This window comes from Bubalus kerabau, chromosome 15, assembly GCF_029407905.1.
Source record: "Bubalus kerabau isolate K-KA32 ecotype Philippines breed swamp buffalo chromosome 15, PCC_UOA_SB_1v2, whole genome shotgun sequence".
Classification (NCBI taxonomy): Eukaryota; Metazoa; Chordata; class Mammalia; order Artiodactyla; family Bovidae; genus Bubalus; species Bubalus kerabau.
Window position 1 is genome coordinate 16,883,459 of NC_073638.1, and position 15,221 is coordinate 16,898,679.

General features: G+C 38.4%; 1 protein-coding gene across 3 annotated transcripts in view; it reads right to left on the minus strand.

The window, feature by feature from the left end:
- Positions 1-15,221, minus strand: part of ALKBH8 (alkB homolog 8, tRNA methyltransferase) — a 120,294-nt gene that overhangs the window by 71,569 nt on the left and 33,504 nt on the right. For 2 of the 3 annotated variants that reach the window (XM_055547774.1, XM_055547775.1), the window contains exons 5-7: positions 12,796-12,891; positions 11,317-11,421; positions 6,126-6,196 (exon numbers count right to left, since the gene is read on the minus strand). In XM_055547774.1, coding sequence (XP_055403749.1) covers positions 6,126-6,196; positions 11,317-11,421; positions 12,796-12,891 — 272 coding nt within the window. The remainder of the gene's footprint in view (positions 1-6,125; positions 6,197-11,316; positions 11,422-12,795; positions 12,892-15,221) is intronic. The other variant, XM_055547776.1, reaches the window with a different exon arrangement.

Genomic DNA, 15,221 nt, shown 5'->3' on the forward strand with positions numbered 1-15,221 from the left:
AAACCAGTTTCCCTTCCTTGCCTCCTACCTGGGAGCTACAGACCAGAAGGGAGTGACAGGATATACTTAAAATGATGAAAGGGGAAAACCTAAAAGCAAGATTACTCTACTCAGCGAGGATCTCATTTAGATTCAACAGAGAAATCAAGAGTTCCACAGAAAAGCAAAAGAGAAGAGAATTCAGCACCACCAAACCAGCTTTACAACAAATGTTAAAGGAACCTCTCTAGGCAGAAAACACAAGAGAAGAAAAAGATCCACCAAAACAATTAAAAAAATGGTAAGGGGAACATATATATCGATAATTAATTTGAATGTAAATGGATTAAATGCTCCAACCAAAAGACACAACTAACTAAATGGATATACATGCTGTCTACAAGTGACCCACTTCAGACCTAGGGGCACATATTGACTGAAAGAAGGGGAAGGACACAGATATTCCATGCAAATGGAAATTAAAAGAAAGCTGGAGTAGCAATACTCATATCAGATAAAATAGACTTTAAAATAAAGAATATTACAAGAGACAAAGAACCATATTACATAATGATCAAGGGATCAATCCAAGAAGATATAACAATTATAAATGTTTCTGCACCCAACACAGGAGCACCTCAATACATAAGGCAGATGCTAACAACCACAAAATGGGAAATCAACAGTAAAATAAAAATAGTGGGGGAACTGTTGTTGTTATTCAGTCTAAGGGACTAAGCACTCTTTGTGACCCCATGGACTGCAGCACACCAGGCTTCCTTGTCCTTCACTATCTCCAGAGTCTGCTCAAACTCATGCCACTGAGTCAGTGATGCCATCCAACCATCTTATCCTCTGTCGCCCTCTTCTCCTGCCCTCAATCTTTCCTAGCATCATGGTCTTTTCCAGTGAGTTGGCTCTTCATATCAGGTGGCCAAAGTATGGAGCTTCAGCTTCAGCATCAGTCCTTCCAATGAATATTCAGGGTTAATTTCCTTTAAGATTAACTGATTTGATCTCCATGCTGTCCAAGAAACTCTCAAGAGCTTTCTCCAGCACCAAAGATTCAAAAGCATCAATCCTTCAGCATTTAGCATTATTTATGGCACAACTCTCATATCCACACATGACTACTGGAAAAATCATAGCTTTGACTATATGGACCTTTGTCAGCAAAATGATGTCTCTGCTTTTTAATATGCTGTCTAGGTTTGTCAAAGCTTTTCTTCCAAGGGCAAGCATCTTTTAATTTCATGGCTGCAGTAACTGTCCACAGTGATTTTGGAGTCTAAGAAAATAACATCTACCACTGTTTCCATTTTTTCCCCATCTATTTACCATGAAGTGATGGACTGATGCCATGATTTTTGTTTTTTGAATGTTGAGTTTTAAGCCAGCTTTTTCACTCTCCTCTTCACATTCATCAAGAAGCTCTTTAGTTCTTCTTCACTTTCTGCCATAAGAGTGGTATTGTCTGTGTATCTGAGGTTATTTATATTTCTCCCAGCAATCTTGATTCCTGCTTCTGCTTCCTCCAGCCCAGCGTTTCTCATAATGTACTCTGCATATAAGTTAAATAAACAGGGTGACAGCCTTGTTACTACATGTACTACAAGGGTACAGCCTTGACGTACTCCTTTTCCTATTTGGAACCAGTCTGTTGTTCCATGTCCAGTTCTAACTGTTGCTTCCTGACCTGTATACAGGTTTCTCAAGAGGCAGGTCAGGTGGTCTGGTATTCCCATCTCTTGAAGAATTTTCCACAGTTTATTGTGATCCACACAGTCAAAGGCTTTGGCATAGTCAATAAAGCAGAAACAGATGTTTTTCTGGAACTCTCTTGCTTTTTCCATGATCCAGCGGATGCTGGCAATTTGAGATCTGGTTCCTCTGCCTTTTCTAAAACAAGCTTGAACATCTGGAAGTTCACGGTTCACATACTGCTGAAGCCTGGCTTGGAGGATTTTGAGCATTACTTTACTAGCGTGTGAGACGAGTGCAACTGTGTGGTAGTTTGAGCATTTTTTGCATTGTCTTTCTTTGGGATTGGAATAAAAACTGACCTTTTCCAGTCCTGTGGCCACTGCTGAGTTTTCCAAATTTGCTGGCATATTGAGTGCAGCACTTTCACAGCATCATCTTTCAAGATTTGAAATAGCTCAACTGGAATTCCATCACCTCCACTAGCTTTGTTTGTAGTAATGCTTCCTAAGGCCAACCTGACTTCACATTCCAGGATATCCAGCTCTAGGTGAGTGGGAGTGATCACACCTTTGAGATTATCTGGGTCATGAAGATCTTTTTTGTACAGTTCTTCTGTGTATTCCTGCCATCTCTTCTTAATAACTTCTGCTTCTGTTAGGTCCATACCATTTCTGTCCTTTATTGGGCCCATCTTTGCCTGAAATGTTCCCTTGGAATCTCTAATTTTCTTGAAGAGATCTCTAGTCTTTCCCATTCTATTGTTTTCCTCTATTTCTTTGCATTGATCACTAAGGAAGGCTTTCTTATCTCTCCTTGCTATTCTTTGGAACTCTGCATTCAAATGGGTACGTCTTTCCTTTTCTCCTTAGCTTTTTGCTTCTCTTCTTTTCACAGCTATTTGTAAGGCCTCCTCAGACAGCCATTTTGCTTTTTTGCATTTCTTTTTCTTGGGGATGGTCTTGCTCCCTGTCTCCTGTACAATGTCACGAACCTCCTCCGTCCATAGTTTATCAGGCACTCTGTCTATCAGACTAGTCCCTTAAATCTATTTCTCACTTCCACTGTATAGTGATAAGGGATTTGATTTCGGTCATACCTGAATGGTGTAGTGGTTTTCCCCACTTTCTTCAATTTAAATCTGAATCTGGCTTGTATAACTGAAACTAATACTGTAAGGCAATTATACTTCTTTTTTTTTTTTTCACTAGAGGAAAAAGTGTGTGACTCCAGAGACACCAAATGGAGATAATGATTACAGTAGATTTTCACTGCAACTAGAGGCAAGTTTTCCCCTTCTTTATAACTTATAGTTAAAAACTATATAATCATTTTTTAGGGTGTTGGAGGAATATTTAGGCCCCATTTTTTATATTTCTGTAGGAATGGAGAGAATTTCTATAAGAGTGAAAGTAATAGGAAGACCTGTTTTTCTCCATTTCTTGACTTCTAACTCTCCACAGAGAAGGCACACCTCAGCTCATTGGTTGGCCTAGAGCCAAACCTGCTTCAATGAGCCCATTCTTCTACTTTTCAAATCTAACTCTAATTCAGAATTGAAGTATTAATAAATCCAGTTGGCAACAGATCCAAAGCCATTATCTTCCATGTTTTCTCAGCAGCTGACATTCTGATATTCATTTATCTTTTCTTTCATTTCTACACTTGTTACACAGTTAGGAGGAAAAAACAAAGATATTCTTTACTTTTCCCCTAAAGCTACAAGCCAGGATAAGAGGTAAAATGAAAATAAACAAAACAGAGAAGAGCTCTTTTCCCTTCCTGTCCTCATTACTTTTTAAAGCACTTAATAAGAATCCACACGTGGAGAGGATAAGATGGTTTTGCCTTATCAAACGTATACACTAGCTCTAAAGACACAGTATCAACATGATCACATAAGCTTACAAAAGTTCAAAAGCCAAAGCAAAATTTAGCGATGCTGCTAAGTCGCTTCAGTCATGTCTGACCCTGTGCGACCCCATAGACGGCAGCCCATCAGGCTCCCCCGTCCCTGGGATTCTCCAGGCAAGAACACTGGAGTGGGTTGCCATTTCCTTCTCCAATGCATGAAAGTGAAAAGGGAAAGTGAAGTCGCTCAGTCATGTCCGACTCTTCGTGACCCCATGGATTGCAGCCTACCAGGTTCCTCCACCCATGGGATTTTCCAGGCAAGAGTACTGGAGTGGGTTGCCAAGCAAATGGAGTAACAGACTGGTTCCAAATAGGAAAAGAAGTACGTCAAGGCTGTATATTGTCACCCTGCTTATTTAACTTATATTCAGAGTACATCATGAGAAAATCTTGGCTGGGTGAAGCACAAGTTGGAATCAATATTGCTGGGAGAAATATCAATAACCTCCCATATGCAGATGACACCACCCTTATGGCAGAAAGTGAAGAATTAAAGAGCCTCTTGATGAAACTGAAAGAAGAGAATGAAACGTTGGCTTAAAACTCAACATCCAGAAAACTAAGATCATGGTACCTGGTTCCATTAATTCATGGAAAATAGATGGGGAAACTGTGAAAACAGTGACAGACTTTATTTTCTTGGGCTCCAAAATCAATACAGATAGTGACTGCAGCCATGAAATTACAAGACACTTGCTCCTTAGAAGAAAAGTTATGACCAAACTAGACAGCATATTAAAAAGCAGACATTACTTTCCCAAGAAAGGTCTGTCTAGTCAAAGTTATGGTTTTTCCAGTAGTCGTGTATAAGTGTGAGAGTTGGACTATAAAGAAAGCTGAGCACTGAAGAACTGATGCTTTTGAATTGTGGTGTTGGAGAAGACTCTTGAGAGTCCCTTGGACTGCAAGGAGATCCAACCAGTCCATCCTAAAGGAAATCAGTCCTGAATATTCACTGGAAGGACTGATGCTGAAGCTGAAACTCCAATACTTTGGCCACATGATGCAAAGAACTGACTCATTTGAAAAGACCCTGATGCTGGGAAAGCTTGAGGGCGGGAGAAGGGGATACAGAGGATGAGGTGGTTGGATGGCATCACTGACTCAATAGACATGAGCTTGAGTAAACTCCGGGAGTTGGTGATGGACAGGAAAGCCTGGCCTTCTGCAGTCTATGGGGTTGCAAAGAGTCGGACACAACTGAGCGACTGATCTGAACTGAACTAAGCATATGCAAAAAATACTAGGAAACAGTATTTACATCCAGGAACAAGATAAGATTTTGAAACAACCTCATATTTTAAAGACTCTTCTAGATTTGAAATTTTGATTTCTAAAACTCTATTTTCAGTTTGCATGAAATAAAGTGAAAATCGCTCAGTCATGTCTAACTCTTTATGACCCCATGAACTATATAGTCCCTGGAATTCTCCAGGCCAGAATACTGGAGTGGGTAGCCTTTCCCTTCTCCAGGGGATCTTCCCAACCCAGGGATCGAACCCAGGTCTCCCACATTGTGGGCGGATTCTTTACCAGCTGAGCCACAAGGGAAACTCGAGAATACTGGAATGGGTAGTCTATCCCTTCTCTAGCAGATCTTCCTGACCCAGGAATTGAATCGGGGTCTCCTGCATTGCAGGCGGATTCTTTACCACCTGAGCTATGAGGGAAGGCCTCAGAGCTTCAGTTTGCATGGATTGCTTTAAATCATGCTTTTGATAGCTTCTATAGCAGTTTAAGGGCTTCTCTTGTGGCTCAGCTGGTAAAGAATCCACCTGCAATACAGGAGTCCTGGGTTCAATTCCTGGGTTGGAAAGATCCTCTGGAGAATGCCAAAGCTGCCTACTCCAGTATTCTGGCCTGGAGAATTCCATGGACTGTATATGTATAGTCCCTGGGGTCGCAAAGAGTAGAACATGACTGAGCAACTTTCAAATAGCAGATCAAATAAAGTACAACTATACTATAAAAATATATCAGTGAATAAACATGAACCTCTTCTTTATTTGTAAAGAAAACAACATTATCCATTACTTTTCAAAGTTTTTGAAGGGATTGAATCATTAAATATATGTGAACAAGTTTATCAAAATTCCAGACACATTTTAGTTTTATCTATAGACTGCAGTTACTATCTTTAGCCACTAGATGGCAATGTTGCTACAGTAAATCACTGTAAAATGGCCATTTCGGTTTTTTGTTTTTGTTTTTGTTTTTTTTAATTTTATTTTATTTTTAAACTTTACATAACTGTATTAGTTTTGCCATTTCGGTTTTACTTAACAAAAGCACCATGTATTTTACAGGGCTTTCCTGCCATCTAGTGAGCTGATACCTAAAACTCTGGACACCTAAAAGAAGAGACTGTGATAATTTCACATTCTATAAGAAATTAAATACTAATGGTGTCTTTACACTTCATTTTTAACTCTTAATTCATCTGAAATGAGAAATGTGAGAAATCCTATGAAAAGGGCATTGCATAAAGTAAGACATTTGCTGATAGCTAATAAAAGTGTTTGAAAATTTACCTCTGATCCCAAACTGAGAGAAATGATCTCATCCTCAAAAGCAGAATGTGTGTCAATATGAGCAGGAATTCCTGAGATTGAAGATAGTGTAACAGGTCACTTCACTTTTCTTTTTAGTACATTTAAGACATCTCTAAATATAGCCTCAAGGATTATAGTGAAAACATCATTTGATAAACAAGAATCTACTGTAATTTTAGGTAAAGGAAACATTTAAGATTAATGTAAATAAAATTAAATTTGTTGTTGCTGCTGTTGTTGAGTCTCTAAGCCATGTCTAATTCTTTGTGACCCCATGGACTGCAGCATGCCAGGCTTCCGTGTCCTTCAATATGCCCAGAGTTTGCTCAAATTCATATCCACTGAGTTAGTGATGCTATTTAACCATCTCATTCTCTGCTGCTCCCTTCTTCTTTGCCTTCAACACATTCCCAGCATCAGGGTGTTTACCAAAGAGTCAGCTATTCCCATCTGGTAGTCAAAGTATTGGGGCTTCACTCTCAGCATCAGTCCTTCCAAAGAATATTCAGTATGGATTTCATTTAGGATTACTGCTTTGATCTCCATGGAGTCCAAGGGACTCTCAAGAACCTTCTGCAGCACAGCAATCAAAAGCATCAAATCCTTGGTGCACAGCCTTCTTTATGATCAAACTCTCACATCCATACATGACTACAGGAAAACCAATGCTTTGACCATACAGACCTTTGTTGGCAAAGTGATGTCTCTGCTTTTAGTACACTGTTTAGGTTTGTCGTAGCTTTCCTTCCAAGGAGCAAGTATCTTTTAATTTCATGGCTGCAGTCACTGTCCATGGTGATTTTGGAGCCCAAGAAAATAGTCTGTCACCGTTTCTACTTTTCCCCTTTTATTTTCCATGACGTGATGGGAACAGATGCCATGATCTTAGCTTTTTGAACGTTGAGTTTTAAGCCAGCTTTTTCAGTCTCCTATTTCACCCTCATCAAGAAGCTCATTAGTTCCTCTTCAATTTCTGCCATTATCGTGGTATCATCTACATATCTGAGGTTCTTGATATTTCTCCCGGTAATCTTACTTCCAGCTTGTGCTTCATCCAGCCTGGCATTTTGTATAATGTACTCTGCATATAAGTTAAATAAGCAGGGTGACAATACACAGCCTTTCCTAATTTTGAACCATGCCATTGTTCCATGTCTGTTCTAACTTGCGTCTTGACTTGCATATCGGTTTCTCAGGAGACCATTAAGGTGGTCAGAGATAAATTAAATTATCTCTTTAATAATTTTCCAGTTTCTTGTGATTCACAAAGGCAAAGGCTTTAGTGTAGTCAATGCAGAAGTAGATGATATTCTGCAACTCCCTTGCTTTATGATCCAACAGATGTTGGCAATTTGATCTCTGGTTCCTCTGTTTTTTCTAAACCCAGCTTATACATCTGGAATTTCTTGGTTTACACACTGCTGAAGCCTAGCCTGAAGGATTTTGAGCACAAGCTTGCTCAAAGTGTGAAATGTGTGCAACTGTACAGAAGTTGGCTTTAGCATTGTCCTTCTTTGGGACTGGAACGAAAACTGATATTTTCCAATACTGTGGCCAGTGCTGAGTTTACCAAATTTGCTGACATACTATATGCAGAACTTTAACAGCATCATCATTTAGGATCTGAAACAGCTTAGCTGGAATTCCATCACCTTTACTAGATTTGTTCATAGTAATGCTTCCCAAGGCCACTTGACTTCACATTCCAGGATGTCTGGCTCTAGGTGGTTATCAAGGTCATTAAGACTTTTTTTTTCTGTGTATTCTTGCCACCTGTTCTTAATCTCTTTTGCTTCTGTTAGGTCCTCACAGTTTTTGTCCTTTGTCGTGCCCATCCTTGCATGAAATGTTCCCTTGATATCCCCAATTTTCCTGAAGAGATCTCTAGTCTTTCCTATTGATTGTTTTCCTCTATTTCTTTGCATTGTCCACTTACAAAGGCTTTCTTATCTCTCCTTGATATTCTCTGGAACTCTGCATTCAGATGGCTGTATCTTTCCCTATCTCCCTTGCCTTTCACTTCTCTTCTCATCTCAGCTATTTGTAAAGCCTCCTTAGACAATCACTTTGCCTTCTTGCACCTCTTTACTTTTGGGATGGCCTCCTGTACAATGTTATGAACCTCCATCCACAGTTATTCAGGCACTCTATCAGATCTAACTCCTTGAATTTATTCATCACCTCCACTGTATAATCATAAGGAATTTGATTTAGGTTATACCTGAATGGCCCAGTGGTTTTCCCTACTTTCATCTATTTAAACCTGAATTTTGCAATAAGGAGCTCATGATCTGAACCACAGTCAGCTTCCGGTCTTGTTTCTGCTGACTGTATAGAGCTTCTCCATCTTCAGCTGCAAACAATATAATCAATCTGATTTTGGTATTGAGCATCTAATGATGTCCACATGTATACTCATCTTTTGTGTTGCTGGAAGAGGGTGTTTGCTATGACCAGTGCATTCTCTTGGCAAAACTCTGTTAGCCTTTGCCCTGCTTCATTTTGTACTTCTAGGCCAAACTTGCCTGTTAATCCAGGTATCATGTGACTTCCTACTTTTGCATTCCAATCCTCTATAATGAAAAGGACACCTTTCTTTTTGGTATTAGTTCTAGAAGGTCTTATAGGTTTTCATAGAATCAGTCAACTTCAGATTCTTCAGTATTAGTGGTTGGGGCATAGATTTGGATTGCTGTGATACTGAATGGTTTGCCTTGGAAATGAACCAAGATCAGTTTTGCACCCAAGTACTGCATTTCAGACCCCTCTGTTGATGATGATGGCTTCTCCACTTTTTCTAAGGGATTCTTGTCCACAGTAGTAGATATAATGGTCATCTGAATTAAATTCACCCACTCTCACCCATTTAAATTCACTAATTCCTAAAATGTCGATGTTCACTCTTGCCATCTCCTGCGTGACCACATCCAGTTTACCTTGATTAAAGGACCTAACATTCCAGGTTCCTATGCAATACTGTTCTTTACAGCACTGGACTTTACTTTCACCACCAGACATATCTACAACTGTCATTTCCGCTTTGGCCCTGCTTCTTCATTCTTTCTGGAGCTATTAGCAATTACCTCCACTCTTCCCCAGTAGTATAACGGACACTTTCTGACCCATGGGGCTCATCTTCCAGATCACAGCCTTCATGGATCACAGCTTTGTTGTGGCGAAGGTGACTGTGTAACTCAATGAAGCTATGAGCCATGCTGTGCAGGGTCACTCAAGATGGACAGGTCATAGTGGAGAGTTCTGACAAAATGTGGTCCACTGGAGGAGGGAATGGCAAACCACTCCAGCATTTTTGCCACGAGAATCCCATGAACAGTATGAAAATTAAACTAGGTCTAAACTAAAAATATAACTTTACATTAAAGCACTGTTGTGACTTGATTGTAAAATCAAGACTTGAGAGTCACTGCTTAACCAGGGCATTATCCCAAGATAGCTAACAAAGTCATTCTGACCTATGAATACTGGATTCCCAAGTACTTGTAGAACAAAAACAACAGCCAGGCATGAAAACTAATCTTATGAATATTTAAGATATGGCTTCTTTCACGAGTCTCTCAATCAACACTGCTGTGGTTTTTCAGTCACTAAGTCATGTCCATCTCTTTATTACTCTATGGACTGCAAAATGACAGGTTTTCCTGTCCATCACCATCTCCCAGAGTTTGCTCAAACTCACGTCCACTGAGTAGGTGATGCCACCCAACCGTCTCATCCTCTGTTGTCCTGTTCTCCTCCTGCCTTCAATCTTTCCAAACATCAAGGTCTTTTTCAACAAGTCAGTTCCTCTCATCAGGTGGCCAAAGTAATGGAGCTTCAGCTTCAGCACCAGTCCTCCCAATGAATATTCAGGGTTGATTTCCTTTAGGATTGACTGGTTTGATATCCCTGCTGTCCACGGGACTCTCAAGAGTCTTCTCCAGCACCAAAGTTTGAAGGCATCAATTCTTTGGCACTCAGCCTTCTTTATGGTCCAGCTCTCACACCCATACATGACTACTGGAAAAAAACATAGCTTTGACTATATGAACCTTTGCTGGCAAAGTGATATCTATGTTTTTCAATATGTGGTCTAGTTTTGTCATAGCTTTTCTTCCAAGAAGGAAGTATCTTTTAATTTCATGGCTACAGTCACCATCCACAGTGATTTTGGAATCCAAGAAAATAATTCTACCACTGTGTCCATTTTTCCCCCATTTATTTACTGTGAAGTGATGGGACCGAATGCCATGATCCTCTTTTTTACAAATATTGAGCTTAAGCCAGCTTTTTCACTCTCCTCTTTCACCTCCATCAAGAAGCTCTTTAGTTCCTCTTTGCTTTCTGCCATTAGGGTGGTACCATTTACATATCTGAGATTATTGATACTTCTCCCATCAATCTTGATTCCAACTTGTGATTCATCCAGTCCAGCATTTTACATGGTGTACTCTGTATATAAGTTAAATAAGCAGGGTGACAATATACACCCTGAAACTACATTGACTGAGTATGTCTCTTACTTTAAAGAAACTTTGCTACATTGTGAGAGTATATAAAGCTAGTAAGACACAATCCCTGTCTTTAAGGAGTTTATAGACCAATGGAAACTAAGCTATCACAAAACATGATAAATGCAGAGGGAAAAAATGCCATAACTTGTCACTAATAAAGCCCTCAATATCATTTGATTAGTACAAATATCAGATGAAGATGCTAACAAGTGCAAAAAAGTGAATAACCTAAAATTTTTCCATTAAAATGTCATCCTAGAATTATCTTCCACATTCTCTACAGAAGAATAAGAAGATCAAGATGATCTAACTAATTAGCCTTCTTCTTGGTACCTATAAATTATTTGATTTCTTCCATTTTACACGCTTTCTTTGTTTTTAAAGAAATCTTCTTCCTCTCCAAAAAACAATGCTGAGGGGGGGAACAAAAGAATATTACAAATAACAACATGTCAGTCTGTTTACACTTAATATGCAAATTCCTCAAGAAACTGAGTGTAAAATTGCAAAGGGATTAAAATCAACACAGGTAACGGACATAAGCAAATTACTCTAAAAGTAAATTTAAGCAAAAAAATAATATCTTTGATCTTAGGGAGCTATGTAACCCACTAAATTACGAAATTTATGACTGGAATTGTAAAAGAAGAAATACTCACCATGCCCAGGTTCATACTGGTTTATAGTCAATTGATCAGGTTTATGTTTAATGAATCCTTCCTTCAACCATTTCTCTAAAATGCTCTCACAAATGTCAGGAAGACCTGAAATCAGTAATGATAAAAGTGAAACATATTATTTACTTTTCATGTTTAACCCAAGAATGAAAAAAACAGTCACTGTGATAAAAATCACACAGCTTTTAGTTTAGTAGTCAGATCCAAACATAACAGTAAGCTCACAAGCAAAAGAAAATAAAAACAAAATCTTATTTTAAAATTATTTTATTAACTTTATCAAATAAAATATACAAAAGAATTTTGCAGACAACAATTTTGGTATTTTTTAAAGTAGCAATAAAATTATAAAATTTACTATATTATATGGAAACTAGCCTGACCAATTTCTTATTATCTTAAATTATTAATTTATTTTAAATTTAATTATTTGAAATTAATTCATTTAAAAAACATGTTTTTCAAAGTAGAACTAAGTTACTTTTATTGGGGTCATAAATGTTATTTCATGAGGCAAAGGAAATCCTTAAATAAGATGAAAGTCATAAAAATACACATAAATTGAATTCCAACAAAGACATCTACCAAAGGATTAATATCTAGATTATATGGTAAAATCTTATTACTAGATTAGACTACTCATTAGAAAAAACTAGCAAAGAAGATGAAAAAGAATTCACAGAAAAGGAAATAAAAATGGCCAATCTCACTAGTAATTGGGTATAAAGTTAAAAGTGATATTTCACAGGCAGCTGGGGTAAGGGGTAAGGAAGTAAGCACTTTGTGATAGAATGTTGGTATAGCTCTTTTAGGATGCAATCTGTCAGTGTCTACTGACATTTTTAAGTGAGCATAACTTTGACAGAATTCTAATCCAGCAGTTTCATTTCCCTTGAGCAACTCTTGCTTAACAAATAAAGAGGTGTATACAAAGATATTTACTGCAGCACAACTTGTAAAAGCCAAAAACTAGAAATAACCTAAATATCTAGCAAAAGGAAACTAACTGAATAAGCAATTACTGAATATTCAATAAAATGAAAACCTGTATAAGATCTCTAACATATACTGTGATAATGTGACAATATATGAATATATAATTCATGAAATACAATGTACTGCTACATGTTAACAACTATATACTTAAACAGGTTATTTGGATGTAAATTCATTTATAAAGATTGAAATAATATACACTAAACTGTTAACTGTATTACTTCTGAAGAGGTGTATGGGAATAAGGATAGTGCTCAAGAGAAATTAAATTTAGCTTTATTTGTATGTATAACATTTTTAACACAAAACTACACTATTTAATCTAAATGACTTAACATTTAATCAACTGTTTTATATGTTAACATACAAATGACAAATGAAAAATAATCTCAACCATGATATCCTAATTTATATATTAATATTTTTTCCTGAACCAGCCCTTATTGTTTGCTAACAATTACTTACCCCCAGGTAACGGCTTATCTTTATCTACATTGTTGTTCTCATAGTGGAATTCATAGCCAAAATGCTTTACTCTTCTGTGTTTTAAGGATTTTTGAACTGTATCAAGAGAAGTAAACTATTTAGGAGAAAAAGAATTTCATTCCTTCATATATTTCAAAGTTAACTTTATGAATAAGGATTAATTTAGTAATGGTAATTTTTGATAACTGCTAAACTATTGTCTTCAGTAAAATTGAACATTCTACTTCATATCTGCTATTCTTTTAAGTCTAAAATTGAAACAATCTTTTAAGGGTTTCACCCAATCAATTTGAAAAAACTAAACATATACCCTGCAGGTCACATGACTGCTAATGATCCGGAAACAGAGTAACTAATTGTAAATTTCTCTAGGACGTTCTTACTACATTATAATCATACAGTACTAAAGTGCTAATTTCTCACTGTAAAAACTGCCTTAGAGTAGAGAGAACCAAATAAGACAATTTACATGTGTCCCTGTGTATCCCTGGGGAATTGGTTCCCTCAGATGCCAAAATCCAAGGAGGATTAAGTCTCTTACATAAAATAGTACAGCATTTGCATATAATGTAAACATATCTTTCACATCCTCCAGAATGCTTTAAATCATCTTTAGATTACTTATAATACCTAGTACAATGTATATGACATGTAAAACAGTTGCATATACAATATATATGTGTGTATATATATATACATTGGGCTTCCCTGGTGGCTCAGAGGTTAAAGCATCTGCCCGCAATGCAGGAGACCTGGGTTCGATCCCTGGGTCGGGAAGATCCTCTGGAAAAGGAAATGGCAACCCACTCCAGTATTCTTGCCTAGAGAATCCCATGGATGGAGGAGCCTGGTGGGCTACAGTCCATGGAGTCGCAGAGAGTCAGACACGACTGAGTGACTGCCAAAATCCAAGGAGGATTAAGTCTCTTACATAAAATCGCGCAGCATTTGCGTATAACCTAAACATATCTTTTACATCCTCCAGAATGCTTTAAATCATCTTTGGATTATTACAATACCTAGTACAATGTATATGACATGTAAAACAGTTGCATATACAATATATATCTGTGTATATCAAAAGTTATGACCAACCTAGATAGCATATTCAAAAGCAGAGACATTACTTTGCCAACAAAGGTCCATCAGGTCAAGGCTATGGTTTTTCCAGTGGTCATGTATGGATGTGAGAGTTGGACTGTGAAGAAAGCTGAGTGCCAAAGAATTGATGCTTTTGAACTGTGGTGTTGGAGAAGACTCTTGAGAGTCCCTTGGACTGCAAGGAGATCCAACCAGTCCATTCTGAGGGAGATCAGCCCTGGGTGTTCTTTCGAAGGAATGATGCTAAAGCTGAACAGTACTTTGGCCACCTCATGCAAAGAGTTGACTCATTGGAAAAGACTCTGATGCTGGGAGGGATTGGGAGCAGGAGGAAAAGGGGACGACAGAGGATGAGATGGCTGGATGGCATCACCGACTCGATGGACATGAGTTTGAGTGAACTCTGGGAGTTGGTGATGGACAGGGAGGCCTGGTGTGCTGTGATTCATGGCGTCGCAAAGAGTCGGACACGACTGAGCGACTGAGATGAACTGAACTGATATATATGTTGGGCTTCCCTGGTGGCTCAGAGGTTAAAGAATCTGCCCGCAATGCGGGAGACCTGGGTTTGATTCCTGAGTCGGGAAGATCCCCTGAAGAAGGAAATGGCAACCCACTCCAGTATTCTTACCTGGAGAATCCCATGGACGGAGGAGCCTGGTAGGCTACAGTCCAGGGAGTCGCAAAGAGTTGACACAACTGAGCAACTTCACTTTCATATATTATGAACTGCCAACGTATTTTACCTTTTGGAACTTTCTAGAATTTTACTTCTTTTTCAGATTTTTTTCAATCCAGAGTTAATTGAATTCATGCATACAGAACCCATGAATACAGACAACCAAACGTATGTGAAACAGCTTATTAATGTTAGCTCTACAGTTCAGTTCAGTCGCTCAGTCATGTCCAGCTCTTTGCAATCCCATGGACCGCAGCATGTCAGGTTTCCCTATTCATCACCAACTCCTCGAGCTTGCTCAAACTCATGTCCTTCGAGTCAGTGATGCCATCCAACCATCGCATCCTCTGTCATCCCCTCCTCCCCCTGCTTCAATCTTTCCCAGCATCACGGTCTTTTCCAATGAGTCAGTTCTTTGCATCAGGTAGCCAAAGTACTGGAGCTTCAGCTTCGGCATCAGTCCTTCCAACGAATATTCAGGACTGATATCCTTTAGGGTTGACGATTTGATCTCCTGGTAGTCCAAGGGACTCTCAAGAGTCTTCTCCAACACCACAGTTCAAAAGCATCAATTCTTTGATGCTCTGGAAAAACATGACTACTGGAAAAACCATAGCTTTGACAA